We start from the raw sequence: 17,965 nt of genomic DNA, 5'->3' as shown, positions 1-17,965 counted from the left end.
ACTGCTTCATATACAAATTTTGGTCAAGACCAGTGTGACCCGGTCACATTTTAAAAATATACCGCAAATATACTGACGAATTCAAGTTCTATTTTACATATTCCTCATTTTTGAGCTTCCGTGGAATATTACTATATATATAGCACATTTAGCCATGCCCACATAATTTTATACGATTTATGAATAATTTTTCTACTTAACTGGCTTATTCTAAATACTTGCTTTTAGTAATAATAATAACCGATTCGAACCAAACTTAAGAAACTAGATAAGTTCACGGCAGCACACTTAAACTTAACTCAAGAAACCCATAGTTAAACAGGTGAACAATTAAAAACAAGAATTATTTTCTGCGGTTTACAAAATCTCTTTGAAGATGCATCATTCCTCTTTCGCTACACTTCTAGACCAGCATAGTCTGACACCTTGCGAGAATATTAAGCAGTGTAAGCGAGAAAAGTATTGTCTGGTATTCAATCTGTTGCTTCAAGAGAAACGGTAAATTATATTTTTATTGTGTTATGTTGGAAAACATTGTTTTGGCAGCATAATCGTACCGATGAAGTCAGCCATAGTGCATACTTGGCTCATATTCTTCTTTCAGACTAGCGTGGTCCTGAAGTGCAATGATTTTTTTTTTTTTTTAAGATACAACTTTTTAACATACTAGCCGGATGAAAAATGTAACAAGTTAGTAATAAAATATGCTTTCATTAATAAAAATTTGGATCTCGTGATTCCTCTCGCCGATATTTTTGACAAAATAGACTAACGCGTTACAAAAACGCATCAAACTGAGTCAGTGCCATCACTATTTTTCTGGCATTGTGAAAAAATCGGCGCGCCATTTCCCCTATTTTTGCGTCCCCCAGTCAATTTTGTGCAAAACAAACAGTTTGCAAGTGTTTATTGTATATAGTTTACGGCGCCGGAGCACCGGCTAACGAGCAAAACGCAGAGCAGCACATTGCCAAGTTGGGAAACTGGTAATTTGCAGCGCATTGTGAAATCCCGCGCGGTCGACACTGACGACCGATCCAAGGAGCCATCTAGTGCTGGTGCATGTGTTTACGCTTTGTTTGAGGAGCCACCCAAGTGAAGTGAAGAAGAAATATGTTTGGCGGCTCGAAACCCGCGTTTGGAACCACTCCCAATGCCACCAGCTTTGGGAGCTTTAGCAACACGGCCGCGACCACACCATTCGGGCAGTCGGCCTTTGGCAAGCCAGCGGCACCAGCGTTTGGCAACACCTCGACCTTTGCCGCCCAGCCCGCCCAGCCATCGCTCTTTGGTGCTGCAGCCACGCCGGCGCAGCCAGCCGGTGGAATGTTCGGGGCCAGTACGTCCAGCGCGTTTGGCAGCACCGCCGCCGCGCCCACATCATTTGGAGGTTAGAGACGAAGCACCCGTCTTCCCTGCCGTAGCATCTGAACTAATCTGATATTCTGTCGCTTTTTCGCAGCCTTTTCGCAGCCGCAACAGCCGGCAAACATCTTTGGCTCGACGCCGGCGGCATCCAATACCTCGCTCTTTGGCCAGGCAGCAACACCGGCATTCGGAGCAGCCAAGCCAGCCACCCTGGGCATGACCGCCTTTGGCCAGACGCCAGCAGCACAGCCTACATCGTCGCTGTTTGGCCAGACGGCAGCCGCCACCAGCGCCTCGGCTTTTGGGAGTTTTGGCCAGGCAGCGCCCACCACCACAAATGTCTTTGGCAGTGGGACAGCATCGGCATTTGCCCAGCCCCAACCCGGGGCCGTGGCCAGCGGCGTCAATCCGGGCTCGGCGGTGGCCAAGTATCAGCCAACGATGGGCACAGACACGCTGATGAAGGGCGGACAGCCGAACAGTGTGAGCACCAAGCAGCACTGCATCACGGCCATGAAGGAGTACGAGCTCAAGTCGCTGGAGGAGCTGCGCATGGAGGATTATCTCAGTTCGCGCAAGGGTCCGCAGGCGGGCAGCACAGCGGGAGCCTTTGGTTTCGGGAGTTCGGCCACGGCCGCCCAGCCCCCGGCCTCGGGGCTGTTCGGCAGCACGGTCCAGCCGAGTGCGGGACTCTTTGGCCAGGCGGTGGGGCAGGAGAACAAGAGTCTCTTCGGGGCATCGGCCTTTGGCCAGCCGGCCACGACCAGCGCCTTCGGGGCACCCGCCCAGCAGAACAGTTTCTTGCAGAAGCCTTTCGGAGCGACAGCCGGCACGCCCTTTGCCCAGCCCGCCGCAGATGCCTCGAATCCGTTTGGAGCCAAGCCGGCCTTTGGCCAGGGCGCCAGCATGTTTGGCCAGGCACCCGCCACTAGTGCCGCTCCAGCCTTTGGCCAGGCTAACACAGGGTTCGGCACCTTCGGTTCGACGGCAGGACAACAGCAGCAGCAGACATCGCTCTTTGGCAGCACCCCCGCCGCAGATCCCAACAAGTCGGCCTTCGGCCTGGGCACAGCTGCAACGGCGGCCAACACAGGGTTCGGATTCGGTTCGCCGGCCACCAGTACGGCCGGAGGAGGCCTGTTTGGGGCCAAGCCAGCCACGAGCTTCGCGGCGCCCGCCTTCGGAGCCACCTCAACGCCCAGCACGGGCTTCGGGAACTTTGGGATGACCAACAGCGTCGCGGCGGGCGGAGGACTCTTCAACAATGCAGGGAACATGAACAAGCCAGCCACCACGGGATTTGGCGGCTTTGGGGCGACAGCTGCGGCGCCGCTAAACTTTAATGCCGGCAACACGGGAGGATCGCTCTTTGGGAACGCAGCCAAGCCGGGAGGCGGCCTTTTCGGTGGAACATCAACGCTGGGTGGCCAGACGCAGGGTGGCCCAGTCGGAGGAGGAGGAGGACTCTTTGGTGGCGGAACTGGAGCTTTCGGTACAGGCGGTGGCTCACTCGGCGGCGGCGGAGCATTTGCCAGCCTCGGGGGGAACACATCGATGGCCGGCGGCATGGGGATGGGGGCCCAGCAGCAGATGGGCGGCGGCGGCATGATGCAGCTATCGCAGCAGCCCATTCACCAGCAGATCCTGGCCCGTGTGACCTCTCCCTACGGGGACACGCCCATCTTCAAGGACCTGCGTAACGGCAATGGTGTGGACGCCACGCGGGCCACCAATCCCGCCGCGCAACAGGCCGTGATGGACATGAAAAACAAACAATTCAAGATCAACATCCACGAAAGCCGGGTCCCCTTGAAGGTGAAGGCCACGAGCAGCATCACCCGCAAGTCCTTGTTCGAGGGTCTCGAAGAGTTCGATGGCAGTGTCGAGGGCTTCAACATCAAGCCGAATGCCAGGCGTCTGGTGATCAAGCCCAAGGACAAGCCAACCGAAGCCCCAAACTTGAATTCTTCGGTAAACAGCAGCGGGCCGCACAGCATCCATGCGGCTGTAGGGCGCTCCAGTCGAGAGTCCTTCAATGGAGCAATTCCCAATGAACCATCGCCAGTTGGTCCGGCCAGCAGCTCCCGCTCCCCCAGAGACAGCAGAGACCAGCAGCAGGACACGAGTCGCCGCGAGTCTTGGCTGCATCCCAAGAACCTGGAGATGGTGCGACAGCGCAACATCCAGACGGGCATGGACCAGCAGCAGTCCCCCCTCAACAGCACCCTCAACGAGCTGGTGCCGCGCAAACCCCTGGAGACCTATCGTCCCTGCTCCACGCAGCGCCTCTCCGTGTCCACCATACACGAGAATCCGTTCGAGGATCAGTCGCAGTCGGCCAGTGCCATTGCCAGGCGGGACACATTCGTCTCGGACCAGCAGCAGGCGAGCAACGAGAGCACCCTCTCGAACCGCACCCACGAAGAGGAGGCAGCACTGAATCGCAGCCGACTGGCTATTGAGGCGGCGGCTGAGGCGGACCTCGAGCCCCATCCCACGGGCATAGTGTTGCGTCGCGCGGGCTACTACACGATACCCTCGCTGGATGATCTTAAGTCCTACCTGGCCGAGGATGGGTCCTGTGTGGTGCCCAATTTCACCATCGGACGCGAGGGCTATGGCAATGTTTACTTCGGCAAGGAGATGGATGTGGCTGGACTGAATCTGGATGAGCTTGGTAAGTGATCGATCAGAGCAGAGATCAGAGCAGAGCAGCCGTGGCTAATCCCCCTTCTTTCTGTTCCCCTCCAGTTCACTTCCGTAACAAGGAGATCATCATTTATCCCGACGACGACAACAAGCCGGCCATTAACCAAGGCCTGAATCGTGAGGCACAAGTCACCCTTGACCAGGTGTGGCCCGTGGACAAAACCCAGCATGTGGCTGTGAAGGATGCCCAGCGTCTGATCGAAATGGACTGGGAGGGAAAGCTGCGTCGAGTGTGCGACAAGAACGATACGCGTTTCATCGAGTACCGCCCGGAGACGGGCAGCTGGGTGTTCCGTGTGAAGCATTTCTCCAAGTATGGCCTGGAGGAGAGCGACGAGGAGTGCAGCATCGACAAAGTGCCCACCGATCCAAAGAAGCCAAAAATGTCGGCCCTCGAGGCACATTATCGAGCAGCGGCTGCAGCGGGGGCCCAGGACGCCGCACAGGATAAGATGACACTCAATACGCTGCGGCATGCCCAGAGGATATCCGAGGATGCCGCCCGCTCGCTGGATCCCAAGGCGTTGGTCACGAATGTGGCCAGCCATAGTTTCCGGCCCATGGATGATTCGGCCGAGTTTATGCTGATGGACAAGACCCGTAAGTGGCCCCGAGAGCTGATCTGTCTTTTTTTTGTATCACATTTAAAACTCATGCGCGATGCCACACACAGAATTCTTTCAGGCTGGCGCCGGGACGGATTTCTCCATGTTTGAGGCGCCACGACAGCAGCAGCCCCAGACCATTGTCAGCCCCACAGCCCTGCTGGCCAAGGAGGTGGCCGGCAACGAGCCACACAAAATGCAACTGATGAAGTCCTCGCTGTTTGTGGACGACGATGACATCGAAAATGAAGTCAGAGGTAGCAGCGATTGCCCGTCGTTCCCCGATCACCCATCACCCATGAATGTTTATATGTTTTTCAGTGACTAACAAGCGCTTCCAAAGCCACCGACACTTGTCCCAGGCAGGGCCGAACGCCTGGACAGACATGGGAGCCTCTGAAACCTCCAGTCCGTATGATTTTGGCCACACAACTCCCGGCCTGCCCGTCTCCTCATCGGCCTCTGTGGCCAGTCTGCTGCAGTCGGATGAGGTACAGATGAAACACAAATCACGTCCAATAGTGCAGTTCTATACTAATTAACCCATCCACCTCCTATGTAGACCTCTTCGGTGGCCACGGGCAGCATCTTTGCGGAAAAGCCAAAGCCAACAGCACTTGTGGTCCCCTCCAAGGTGCGGCCGTTTAAGTTTGTGACCAAGCCCAAGGTGGCGCCTGTGAAGGTTTTCGGCACAACAGTGCCGCTCGTCCGTTCACTTTTGTACGAGCATCGCCTCAAGTGGGTGGCCGATCTGGGCTTCTACAAGGGCCGCAGCCTGAAGCTGACCTTTGGTCCGCACAACACACTGATGGTGCCCCAGACCTTGAACAATGTGCGCCGAGCCATAGAAGGTAGCAAAAGCATAGAAGATTCCCTTCCCAAAATGTGGATTAATAGTACCGCCCCTCCTGTTTTTTTTTTAGATGGCAGCGTGTCGCTATCCTCTCTGACGTTTATGCCACGGGCAGCCAATGATTTGTCGCCCGTTTTGTTTCAGTTTTGCAACTTCAATATGGTGCATGGCCACGCGAGTTTCCGCCAGACGATTGTACCCCATTTGGAGGTGCAGCTGGCCGAGGGCTCGGCCGTGCAGATCGAAGATAGCCAGTGTCCCTGGCTGCAGGCGGGCACGGCCACGCAGCTGATTGCCAAGCACCTGCGAGAAGCCGTCAAACTGCGGAACCTGGGAGCCCTGGAAGAGTACGGGGTGTCAGTGTGGTCCCTGCTATACGCCCTATGGGGGCGACACGAAGAGCTCTCGGATGATTCGAACGACGCGAACAGTCACCACACGGTCATGTGTCGACGCAACCTTTTCTCCGAGTGGCTGGAGAACACCCTCGTGGGCAGAGATCTGCTGACCAAAAAGGTCAGCAGCCACACCTATCTGGACCACATGGTGGATCTGCTCAGCTGCCATCGCGTGAGCGAGGCTTGCGATCTGGCCCTCAACTACGACGATGCCCACCTGGCTCTGACACTCGCTCAGCTGGGATCTGGTGCCGTCGTTCGCATGCTTTTGGAGGAGCAACTGTTCGCCTGGCAGCAGAGTAAATCGGATAAATACATCCACCTGAACCGCCTCAAGATGTACATGATGGCCGCGGGTGTCAATATGATGCAGTCCTCCCAGGGGGTCATCAACCTGATGGAGGACAACAACTGGCTGACGGTGGTGGGCATGGAGTTGTGGTATTTCAGGGAGCCCACGTCTTCCATTACGGACGCCCTAATCGAGTACGACAAGGCCTTCCAGTCCGAGGAGTGCTTCGCAGAGCCGCCCAGCCCCACCTACAAGGGAGTACCCACCGCTGAAGAAAGGAAGAAACCTGTATACGACTTGCGCTACCATCTCCTGCAGCTGTATTCGAAGCGAATGCATCCGCTGGAGGAGACACTGAATCCCATAACCCACACAGTCGATCCCATGGACTTTCGTTTAAGGTAGACACTCGACTCCCTTTAATGTTCCTTATAACACCCTTTATCCAACAGTTGGCTGCTGCTGCAGACTCTGTGGGCGCTCGGTTATCGCCACTGCTCGCCCCTGACCGAAGCCCAGCTGACGGTGGACTTTGCCAGCCAGTTGGAGAACGAGGGCCTCTGGCAGTGGGGCATCTTTGTGTTGCTGCACATCGAGAGCCGTGACCGTCGAGAGAGAGCCGTGCAACAGATGTTGCTGCGTAACGTGAGCGTATTGGCCCAGGCGGCACACAACGACGAGGAGCGCTTCATCGTAGAGCAGCTGGGTGTGCCCAAGACCTGGGTGGACTATGCAAAGGCTGTGCGCGCCGGTTCATTGGGCAAGCGTCATCTGCAGGCGAAGCATCTGCTGACGGCCAAGCACTGGGCGGAGGCACACGAGATCATCTTCGAGTACATTGCGCCCGATGCCATAATTAATGGTAAGTGTCACAGAACAGACATCACCGATGCAGCAGTCTCATTTTGGGCATGATTGTGTTTTACAGGTCAAACGGATTATTTGCACCGTCTGCTCATCCAGTTCGAGGACACCGAGGGCTGCAGCAGCGGCATCCGAGTGCCGAACTGGGCCAATCAGGGACAGATATTCCTGGAGTTTATCGACATCAGCTCCAAGTTCAAGCAGATACGAAACGTGCAGAACATTGAGGACATCAAGGCGCGCTGGGAGAACCTGAAGCCGCAGCTGAGCGAACTCTGTTCGCGCATCAGTCTGCTGCCGTGTCCCACGGCCAAGCATCGTCTGTGCCAGACGGAGATCTCGCAGAGCCTCAACTGTCTGGTGCAAGGCATGTGCATTGTCAGCCCCCAAATGCAGTCTTCCGCCGTGCTGAAAGTGGCACTCGAACGGCTGCCGATGCCACAGGAGTTCCTCTCGAAAGAGCTGCGCACGCTGCTGGACGAGCTGCTCGAAGATCTGGAGCATAAAATCTAGGCCACGCGGAAAAGCACGAAAATACAATATAAGATCGAATGTAAGTCTAGATATAATAAACATTGATTAGAATCTACCTAAAAAAACACAAAGCAAGAACTAGATTAAGGTTTCGAGCTAAGGAAAACGTTTCGTCAACAGAAAGATCAGATCACGAACACACCAGAGTTATTATGAATGTCTTTGTTATTTTGTTAATTCGATTATATTTCCAATTTCCGATCGTCTGACTACTTTTAGAATAGAAATTTTTTGGTAAACAATAAAATTGATTTGATTGTTTGTACACACTAAATGCGCGACCTTGCGTTTGCGTTTTTAAAAACCGATAAGAGCTTTCCTATCATATCTTATCATTCTATTGTCTATCGATAGCAAAATCGGAAAAACCACCGATACATCGACATTTAATCGAATCATTTTAATTAATTGAAGTATTGAAGCGAATCGGTGTCCTAAAAAGCATTTCGCTGATCCTACCCTGGTTGCATTGCCTACTTCTACTTTCTCTCAAACGATCGTCGAAATAAACCATCGATCTATCAAAAAAATGGAAAACCATCGCGACTATCGATGGTGGCCGCCGCTCCATTTTTCAAATCCGATACCAGATCATTAGATCGATAACCAAAGTGGGAGTGGGAGGTGTGGCAATCGAGCACCTGCATCGAATTAAAAAACTATTCCCAGATTCCCAGAAGCAATGGCCAGCCCAAAAGTGCCCGCCCCTTGGTGTGGACGTGACTTCAAGCCCCGCTCTTTCGATAAACACACGCCTGTCGTGTGCTACGACAAGCCCAGGGCATCCGTTGTTTCTCATAAGGAATATGATGTGAGTTTGCAACCCACCCAGAGTCCGGAGTCCAGTCCGGAGAAAGCTAACACGATCTCTGTTGATCTAGGATAAACGCTTCCTGGCCATCACTGGAGAAACAGTGCAGACACTGGTAGTGCCAAAGCGAGAAGCTCGCACCTGGACCATGCAGGAGGGCGATCTGTGCCGTATCACTGTCCACGAGGGCTCGCAAGTGGGCGATTTGAACTTTTGGAATCTAGAGAACACGCAGGAGCGCTTCTACTCGGGCAAGACGCGTCAGCTGCACTCCTCCCACCTGAAGATGTACGATCGTTTGTGGAGCTGCCTGCCCCACTTACGTCCCATGGCCACGTTTGTGTTCGATTCTCTGGCTAACTATGGCATCGACGAAGACGGCGCCTCTCTGCATGATGTAATCGGAACGCGTTGTGATGATTACACCTATAAGCTGATAACGGGCCAAGATCGCGTCGGCAGCTGCCATAGTTCGCTTGTGAAGGCCGTGGCGGAGGAGCGCGGCCTGACCGAGCAGGATGTCCATGACGTGTGGAACATCTTCATGTGCACTGGCTTCACCAAAGACACACAGCAGTACTTCTGTAAGCCGAGTCCTGCCCGCAAAGGCGATTTCATCGAGTTTGTGGCTGACATGAATCTGCTGGTGGCTCTGAGTGCCTGTCCCCAGGGCGATGTTTCCATACCGGTGGGTGCCGAGGTGCCCGACGAGAAGTGTCACCCCCTTAAGGTGGAGGTGTTCCGCAAGAAATAGGGATTGTTGTCTCTTTACAGAGACCAAGAATATGTATCGGGATCGAGATATATATACAAGACACTAATCATCTGCATGAATATGTCTAAGACATACATATAAAAAAATAGGGTATACAAATGCCCCTACTAGTAAGAAATGACGTGACATTCCATACTCACTTACGTTACATTCCATACAAACCACATTTGTTGACCTTTTTTGAAACCTTGTTTAAGACACAATACAATCAAAATGAGTACCAAAATGTAGCTAATCTTGTAGAAAATTGATTCATCAATGACCTAAAATTATGTGGGAAGGACGAAGGATTTTAGTTAGCATCATTCAACGCAAAATCTAAATTGAGAAGTAGTAACGATTTTACTCTTACGTTTTATTTGTTTGACCTTTTTGGACAAAATCCCATAAAAGCAAGTATTTAAAATATGCCAGTCAGGTAGAAAATTGATTCATTAATCGGATAAAACTATGTGGGCAGGGCTGAGGGTTCTGTCTAGCTAGTAATATTTGACGGAATATCAAAAACGACGAATATGTGTAGAAGAACTTGAATGCGTCAGTATATATACGGTATATTTTAAAAATGAGACGGTATATTTCCAAGGGTCGGACGGTATATTTTATCGTCAAACAAAAAAATAACAAACAATTGGATTAACAAAAATGGGCGATATTTGCGGGGAGGACAACTTTGAGAAGCTGCGTAACTACATACTGCGGCCGGACATATCCATCCATGATCCCCTGCCCGATGTGCTGCCACGGAAGATCGATCCGATGCGCCTGTTGCATGTCCCAAAATGCCCGGGCAGCACCAAGCTGATGCCGCGCCGGGACCTGAGCGGTGAGATTCTTGAGTTCGTGGAGGTGGATCTCGAGGATGTGGGGGCGAATGCCAACAATTCAATGTCCATGCAACGGGAGCCGGGTCTGCTGGAGGAGGCGACGCGTGGATCCCACATGAACTATCCCTTCTGGCCGGGCGGCTTTGATGAGCAGCGGCAGCAGATAGCCGCCTTGGAAGTGGACAGCTTTGATTTTGGGGATAATCTGCTGACGGTGCCGCCGGGCTTTGCCTCAGGCCATGATTTTGCCCAGACTCAGGCAGGCGATGCAGGAGCTCCAAAGACTGGAGCTGCAGCGACCGTGGATCTGCTGGACAATCTGGAGCAGGATCTGGATGTGCAGGAATGGATGCAGATGACGCGAACTGAGAATGAGGCCGCCAAGGGACCGCAGGTGGATCTGAAGTTTCCCTCCTCCTCCACCGAGTTCCAGGATGTGGACGACCAGATTATGAAAGCGGACCTCAAGCCGGTCCTGAATATCTCGACTGTTGCGAAGACCTTCAGCAGTGATTGGGCGGAAATGGTGGACATTAGCCAGCCGATCAGCGACTTCAAGGAGCAGATACCGTGTCCCGCAATGGATTTCCCCTTCGAGCTGGATGTCTTCCAGAAGCAGGCGATCCTTAAGCTGGAGCAGCGACAGTATGTGTTTGTGGCGGCCCACACATCGGCCGGCAAGACGGTGGTGGCCGAGTATGCCATCGCCCTGTCCAAGCGGGATCTCACGCGCACCATTTACACGTCGCCCATCAAGGCGCTCTCGAATCAGAAGTATCGCGACTTTCGCAAGACCTTCAAGGATGTGGGCCTGATAACGGGCGATCTGCAGATCGAGCCGACCGCCTCCTGCCTTATCATGACCACCGAGATCCTGCGCTCGATGCTCTACTGCGGCAGCGACATCACCCGCGACCTGGAGTACGTGATCTTCGATGAGGTGCACTACATCAACAACCCGGAGCGCGGCCATGTCTGGGAGGAGGTGATCATCCTGCTGCCCGACCATGTCAACATCATCATGCTGAGCGCGACAGTTCCCAACACCATGGAACTGGCCGACTGGGTGGGCAGCACCAAGAAGCGAAAGGTGTATGTGATCAGCACTCTGAAGCGTCCGGTACCGCTGCAGCACTTTCTGTACACGGGAGCGGGTGGCAAGAGCCGCGACGACATATTCCTGCTGGTTGACGCCAATGGCAGGTATCTCCAGGGGAACTACGAGAAGGCCGTCGAGCGCAAAAAGGAGATGCAGGGCAAATCCAAGAGCGGAGCCGGCGCCAGCGGGTCCAAGAACTATGTGAATGCTAAGCAGGAGCAGTATACGTGGATAGGACTGATTGATTTCCTCAAGCGCAACAACAAGATGCCGGTGGTGGCCTTCACGCTGTCGCGCAATCGATGCGATACCAATGTGGCCGCCCTCCAGTCGGTGGACCTCAACACGGAGAAGGAGAAGGGAGCCGTGCAGAAGTTCTTCCTGCAGTGTCTGGCCAAGCTGAAGCCACCGGATCGCAGCATTCCCCAGGTTATGGTGCTCAAGGATGCCCTAGAGCGGGGCATTGGTGTCCATCACAGTGGCATTCTGCCAATACTCAAGGAGATTGTGGAGATGCTGTTCCAGAATGGTCTGGTCAAGCTGCTCTTTGCCACCGAAACCTTCTCGATGGGCGTCAACATGCCCGCCCGCACCGTGGTCTTTGATTCGCACAAGAAATTCGACGGCCTGGAGGTGCGCAATCTCAAGCCGGGCGAGTACATACAGATGGCTGGTCGTGCCGGTCGCCGTGGGCACGATGAGACCGGCACCGTGATCGTCCTGTGCAAGGGAAATGTGCCGCCCTCGATGGAGCTGCGTCCGATGATACTCGGCCTACCCGAGAAGCTGCAATCACAGTTCATCCTCCGGTATGCCGTCATCCTCACCTGCCTGCGCATCGAGAGCATCAAGGTGGAGGACATCATGCAGTTCAGCTTCAAGGAGTTCAACCAGAAACTCCAGCTCCCAACGCAGCAGAAGCAGCTGCGCATAGCTGAGGATAAGTTTGCCATGCTGCCCACGCTGGGGGAGCATCTGCAGCCGCTGGTCCAGTTCTACGACAAGTCCATTCACTACTGGAAGGAGAAGCATCGCGTTATGGTTGGTCATGAGTGGGAGTGGGAGTGTCGAGTATTTAATGCCTGATCTTTTGCAGAAATTCATCGTTACCCAGGCCAAAATCCAGAAGGAACTGAAGGTGGGTCGCGTGATTGTCATCACGCAGGGCAAGCACTACAACAAGTTGGGTATCCTCCTGAACATCAAGTCCGTGCTGGGCAAGGACACCATGTACAAAGTGCTCGTCTTGGATCATCAGTTCAAGGCCAAGGAGAACGAACTGGTCAATCGCGGAGAGTTCTACTACAAAATACTCTCGCTGACGCCCAAAAACAAGTTCTTCCAGCCGGAGGGGATTGGCGGTCACACTGTGCTCGACATCAAGGCCATTGACATTGTGAGCATCACCAAGTCCACGTTCAAGGTGGACGCAGATGTCGTGATACGCAACTGGGAACAGCGGCAGCTGGAGCGCTTCAAGGACACACCACCGGGAGCCACGGTGGTCAAGGCAGTCTCCGATCTGCATCAGCTCAACGAGAACTATATCGCCAATGTAGACAGCATCAAGTTCATCAACTTGGCGAAGGAGATCAATGTGAATGCGGACACCGAGGTGGACCTGCTCCAGTCTGTGGAGCAGTTAGGACACCAGGTGGCCGACCTGCTGCCCCACACCAATATCGCCGGATTCGAGCAGGAGTTCGCCAAGGTCTATGAGCGACGAATGCTGGAGCTGCACATCGAGGAGCTGCGCTTCAAGAACTCGGCCAAGAATCTGTCACTCTATCCGGACTACTGCAACAAGCTGAAGGTCCTGCACGCCCTCAACTACATCGATGAGCTGAACGAGGTGACGCTCAAGGGCAAAGTGGCCTGCGAAATGGGCCAGAACGAGCTGCTGATCACCGAATTGATACTCTGCAACATGTTCAATGATCTCGAGCCCGCAGAGATTGCTGCCCTGCTGTCGGGTCTGGTGTTTCAGGCCAAGATCCAGGGCGAGCCAGTGATACCTGAGGCCTTAAAAGAATGCGTGGCTGCCTTTGAGCAGATCAGTGATAAAATTCTAGCCGAGGAGCAGCGCTTCCAGGCGTCCACAGAATCCGAGAGTCGCCTCAACTTTGGCCTGCTCGAGGTGGTATATGAGTGGGCCAGAAATAAGGTAAGAAGCGTTTGAAAATTGTTGGTGCCCCTTATTGGTTGCTCTCGGTTATTCTTTCAGCCTTTTGCCGAGATCATGAAACTGACCGAAGTGCAGGAGGGCATTATTGTGCGCTGCATTCAGCAGCTGGACGAGACGCTGCGCGACGTTAAGACGGCGGCCATACGCATTGGAAATCCCGGCCTGCAGGCCAAAATGGAGGAGGCCTCGGCGGCCATCAAGCGAGACATTGTCTTCACCGCCAGCCTGTACACGGAATTGTAATGTGTAATGGGATGTGGGGCATAGCCCGGATTCGAGAGGCAAGACAAGGAATCTGATTTCTTATAAAACTATTTATCATGCACATGTGTCAATTACAATTCCAAATGGTAGACTTATAAAAGTGTAAAAATATTTGTGGATGCAACATTCAAACAGCGCGACGCGACGCGATGCGGCGACGGGGAGCGATGGAAATAAACGATATAACATCGTCGCGCTGGAAGAGCAATTTCATCGTGATTCTGGCTTGAATTTGGGCGGCACCATCATGCCAGTCATGTGCTTCTGTTTTTTAGTCTTCTTTGATTTGCTCGTGCCCGACTGGAAGTCGTGCCAGCTGTTCACGCGGCTCTGACGGGACTCTTCAAAGTTTTGCTGCCACTCGCGGTCCGATTTGATGCGTTCCTCCTCCTCGATTTCGGTTTCCCGCTTTCGCTTGCGCTCCTCCTGGTCGCGCTGGTCCAGCTTCTGGCGGCGACGCTCCATATCGGCGAACAGTTTCATCACCATTACGTAAATGGCATGCTTGTATTTCGTGGGATCATCCTCTGGTATGGGCTCCATGGGTCGGCCCTCCTTTTTAAGCTTTTTGCGTTTCTCTGCAATCTGAAAATCAGAATACGATTAAGAATATCTCAGGTTCTGTTATGGGTGTGTGTCGTGTGGCAAACCATTTTATCTGTTCGTCCCTTGGCCTCCTCATAGACCTCCAGGCACTTTTTTCGCGACAATTCATTCTCCAAGATTTTCCAGGAACGCGATACAATGTCGAATGCCAGTTGGGCGCGCTCCTGGTTATCGTGATTCTTGTCCGGATGGACCAGAATGGACAAGGTGCGGTAGCGCTTTTTTATATCGGCCACCTCGACCTCTGGTTCGATTTGGAGCACTTCGAATGGGTTAAGATTGAAGTATGTGGAACCTGGACGAAGTAAACGATCAATTTGTTGAGTAGGAGTTAGTACAGAATCGCGTTTTTCAATTTCTTTCACCTGCGAATATAGTCACAAAATCGTTTATTCATGTGTACAGTGAAATAATAATTGTGTTGTGTGTTGGCTGTTATGGGAGGGCCCCACAACCACAACCTGGTATTGCGCTGGCATTGCCATCTTAAACTTACTTCGGTGTAGAAGTCCTCGAACGATTCCTTCGATGTGCTGGGCTGGTCTCTGGCTGATGCGGAGGACATTGTGTGTGACTTTCCTTTCTCCTAAATTTCTATGTCTATACGCTTCCGCTTTCCCCAAAAACAATAAAATTTACTTTTTGATAAAAACGCTGTCTGTACCAGGGCAGTGTTGTTAATTTCTAGTGATGTGCGATATTCTATCGATTGCTTCAGTTATCGTTGTGAGGGAAGAGCGCACAATCACATGGTGGTTGATTACCTGTTGAAAAATTTATACACAATTTTTAATGCTCCTTAAACTAAAACGCCTAGGACTATTTGGGCTCGGTAGGCTCCTACAGATACAAAGTAGGCTTGCAACAAATCAAAACCGAAAAATGAGCACAAGTAAAAGTGGGGCCGATGACGAGACGGATCTCGTTTGGATGGATCTGGAGATGACCGGCCTCGACGTAGATACGGACAAAATACTGGAGGTTTCCTGCATCATCACCGACAAGGATCTCAACATCAAGTCCGAGGGACCCTGCTTTGCCATCAACTACCCAGAGGATGTCTACAAAAACATGAACGAATGGTGCATAAAACACCACAACGAGTCTGGCCTGATCGACCGTTGCCGGAGCTCTGATGTAACTCCCGACAAGGCGGGTGATCTAGTGATGTCCTACCTGCAGAAGAACATCCCCAAGGGCAAGTGTCCCCTTGCCGGCAGCTCTGTCTACATGGATCGGCTCTTTATCAGGAAATACATGTCGCCCGTCAACGAATATTTACACTATCGAATTGTGGACGTTTCCACCATCAAGGAGCTGGCCAAGAGATGGTGCCCCGACATCGCCAAAGCAGCGCCGCGCAAGGTCTTTGCTCACCGGAGCCTCGACGACATCATGGAGAGCATTCAAGAGCTGAAGTACTATAAGGAGCATTTGTTTAAGTGACCAATACCAATAATACTCGCTTTTGTGTAAGTGTAAAAAAATCGTTTAATGACTTGTGCGGATGTGCAGACAAAAGCAAAACTCTATTATAAGACATAAGAATACGATTACAATAAAAAACTCGATTTCCTAGTAGACACCATTTATATTGTTGTGGGCCGCTGAGTAATTGTTTGTGTTGTTGTCCTGTCGCCTCCTCGACGATCTGTGATTGGTTGTGGCGCTGTCGGTACCCGTCACCTTCTCGGCCTCAATGCGTCCGGACAGAAAGTTGGCCACACGTTCCTGGAAATGCAATTTGGTAGTCAGTAAAGTAATCAAGGGAAGTGGTGGTCTAGTCGTTCTCACCAGATAACTGTTGGTCAGGCCCTGCAGACTGCCGTAGAACGCCAGTGCGCGCTTTAATAGAGATTCAGCCTCCTCCTTGGACAGGGTCTTCACCTTGTCCAGGCGGGATATTGTGATAATGCGATGGTTAATATATACGATTTGGTGGGCCACTTCTGTGGTGGTGTGTGCTAGGTTTCTGTCGAAATCAAGTGCAAGATTAGTGGCGAATCAGTAATGCAATTTCTTAGAACACTCACCTGGGAATGTTGGATGCCACAGTGGCAGTGAAGTTCACCAAATGCACTACTCTTCTGGCCGATTCCCTTGTGAGGAGCACAATCAACTGCTCCAGGGTGGTTGGCCTCGCCTGATTCTCGGGCTCATCTGCGCTGAGATATGTCCACAGTTCCCTAGCCTTTTGCATGGCCTGTTTTGGATCCGTGGCAATCTGTAGGAATGTTCAAGAGCTATTAGGCATATGGTCTACCTGGAAGGCACTCCTTTTACTGACCAATTCAACAGCATAGATGAGCACATGGATGGCCTCTTTGCTTTGTTTCTTCAGGGCGCGGGCCTCGGCGATCGTTCTTTGTGTGAGGCGGCGCTTCAGCTTGCGGGAGAATCGTTGACCGTGGTGGATCGCCTTGATGGCCCCCTTCTCATTGAGTGCCGCTCCGTTATCATCCTCTTGGGGGGCTGCAAAGCGGATATATTCAAAATTATAATACCATTTTGAATCCCCATGATTTGTAGATGTGTTTTGTGTAACAGCGACTTGAGCGGACCTGAGCCTCCGCTTATCTCGTGACTCCAATAATCCACAAGAGATAACCTCCTCGGCTAGCGCCCGACAACGCCATCGCCATCGCCATCGCAACGTTGGAATTTAAAAATAAACTATGAGCCGAGCCGTGCTGAGCTGAACTGAACTGAACAGCATCAGCCACAGCAGAGCGTGAGATGAGTGCACCTTGTCTCAAGGTTACTCACCGTCTGTCTGATCCTGGCCCGTGCCAATGGGCACCAGATATTTGTCCACGAACTTGTCGCCGGCCGTGAAGGCTCCATCGATGCGATCCGCCGCATAGGTGGTGAGGGGACTCTCCAGCACAGCGGTGCCAATTTGTTTGACCGAATCGGCGCGCTTGAGTACGGGCCGCACCAGATGATCCGACATGTATTCCTTGGTGTTCCAATACATCTTTAAGCCCAAAATAATTGCCTTGTAAGCGAATCAAGCCGCATTGGCGGGACGGAGGCCAGTCGCCGGTACTTACCATTTCGGGTGGCAGATAGACCAGAGGAATACGCTGTTCCAGTATGTCCAGACTCTTGCACATAACATTGTCGATGCGCTTCAGGGGATGCTCAAAGAGTTTCACGGCCGGTTGAACGGAGCCATAGGCGGCCGAAATGGTGGCCTCGGCGGCCTCAAAGTACCAGGAGAACAGACGATTGTTGTTCTTCACCTTGCCGTAGATGTTCTCCACCCGCTTCACGCTCGACTCCACCAACGGAATGGAGACAATGCGATCGATGGCCTCCAGGTGGAGTCCACTGCCGCCGATAGTTGCAGTTGCTTTAAAAGGATGAAAGGGTATTATTTACTGGAGATCACATTTTGCAACGCGTGCCACTAACACTAACCCATTTGTGTGTGTATAAGCGTGTATAAGAGTCGCTTAGTAAATGAACTGTTCCGGGCACAAGTTAAATTGCTACTGCTTCCACTCTGCGATCGACTCGTGCTTGTATTTGAATTCCCAAAATCACGTCGCGTTCTAAGTTGATCGCACCGATCGCGCCTCCCTTTTAAGCGGTACGGGATGTGTATTCAGACTAAATCGTAGTCGTCCACTTTCTGGACACCACTCCACTCGCATCATGTTCGTTTTGACCCTTAACACTCGCGCGCGCGATAAGGACGCTCGCTCTTTCTATATGCACAAACACACCGTGCACCTCGACATTTTTCCAATGTCTTATCATGAACATGCCA

General features: G+C 52.4%; 6 protein-coding genes across 6 annotated transcripts; 4 read left to right on the top strand and 2 right to left on the bottom strand.

The window, feature by feature from the left end:
- Positions 1–756: 756 nt before the first annotated feature.
- On the top strand, positions 757–7,897 carry Nup98-96 (nuclear pore complex protein Nup98-96). The gene is made up of 9 exons (XM_001358604.4): positions 757–1,390; positions 1,463–4,045; positions 4,120–4,677; positions 4,751–4,939; positions 5,004–5,173; positions 5,245–5,533; positions 5,606–6,626; positions 6,678–7,087; positions 7,154–7,897. Exons 1-9 carry the CDS (start codon positions 1,114–1,116, stop codon positions 7,600–7,602), a joined length of 5,946 nt encoding a protein of 1,981 aa, XP_001358641.3. The 5' UTR covers positions 757–1,113; the 3' UTR covers positions 7,603–7,897.
- Positions 7,898–8,273: 376 nt separating this feature from the next.
- LOC4801569 (uncharacterized protein C11D3.03c) lies at positions 8,274–9,439 on the top strand. The gene is made up of 2 exons (XM_001358603.5): positions 8,274–8,434; positions 8,505–9,439. Exons 1-2 carry the CDS (start codon positions 8,306–8,308, stop codon positions 9,186–9,188), a joined length of 813 nt encoding a protein of 270 aa, XP_001358640.2. The 5' UTR covers positions 8,274–8,305; the 3' UTR covers positions 9,189–9,439.
- A 312-nt stretch (positions 9,440–9,751) lies between these two features.
- tst (superkiller complex helicase subunit twister) lies at positions 9,752–13,695 on the top strand. The gene is made up of 3 exons (XM_001358602.5): positions 9,752–12,176; positions 12,232–13,299; positions 13,360–13,695. Exons 1-3 carry the CDS (start codon positions 9,855–9,857, stop codon positions 13,561–13,563), a joined length of 3,594 nt encoding a protein of 1,197 aa, XP_001358639.2. The 5' UTR covers positions 9,752–9,854; the 3' UTR covers positions 13,564–13,695.
- On the bottom strand, positions 13,617–14,881 carry LOC4801566 (dnaJ homolog subfamily C member 8). Its single transcript, XM_001358601.5, has 3 exons — positions 14,687–14,881; positions 14,235–14,555; positions 13,617–14,169 (listed from the first exon to the last, which is right to left on the bottom strand). The coding sequence occupies exons 1-3, from the start codon at positions 14,753–14,755 to the stop codon at positions 13,795–13,797; spliced, it is 765 nt and encodes a 254-aa protein (XP_001358638.1). The 5' UTR covers positions 14,756–14,881; the 3' UTR covers positions 13,617–13,794.
- Positions 14,882–14,888: 7 nt separating this feature from the next.
- LOC4801567 (probable oligoribonuclease) lies at positions 14,889–15,771 on the top strand. Its single transcript, XM_001358600.5, has one exon. It carries the CDS (start codon positions 14,983–14,985, stop codon positions 15,634–15,636), a length of 654 nt encoding a protein of 217 aa, XP_001358637.4. The 5' UTR covers positions 14,889–14,982; the 3' UTR covers positions 15,637–15,771.
- Lsd-1 (lipid storage droplet-1) lies at positions 15,667–17,796 on the bottom strand. Its single transcript, XM_001358599.4, has 7 exons — positions 17,614–17,796; positions 17,244–17,545; positions 16,957–17,167; positions 16,478–16,662; positions 16,224–16,414; positions 15,985–16,162; positions 15,667–15,921 (listed from the first exon to the last, which is right to left on the bottom strand). The coding sequence occupies exons 1-7, from the start codon at positions 17,615–17,617 to the stop codon at positions 15,766–15,768; spliced, it is 1,227 nt and encodes a 408-aa protein (XP_001358636.3). The 5' UTR covers positions 17,618–17,796; the 3' UTR covers positions 15,667–15,765.
- Positions 17,797–17,965: the final 169 nt, after the last annotated feature.

The sequence above is a fragment of the Drosophila pseudoobscura genome, chromosome 2, assembly GCF_009870125.1.
Source record: "Drosophila pseudoobscura strain MV-25-SWS-2005 chromosome 2, UCI_Dpse_MV25, whole genome shotgun sequence".
Taxonomy (NCBI): domain Eukaryota; kingdom Metazoa; phylum Arthropoda; class Insecta; order Diptera; family Drosophilidae; genus Drosophila; species Drosophila pseudoobscura.
This window is presented reverse-complemented; position numbering and strand designations above follow the sequence as displayed.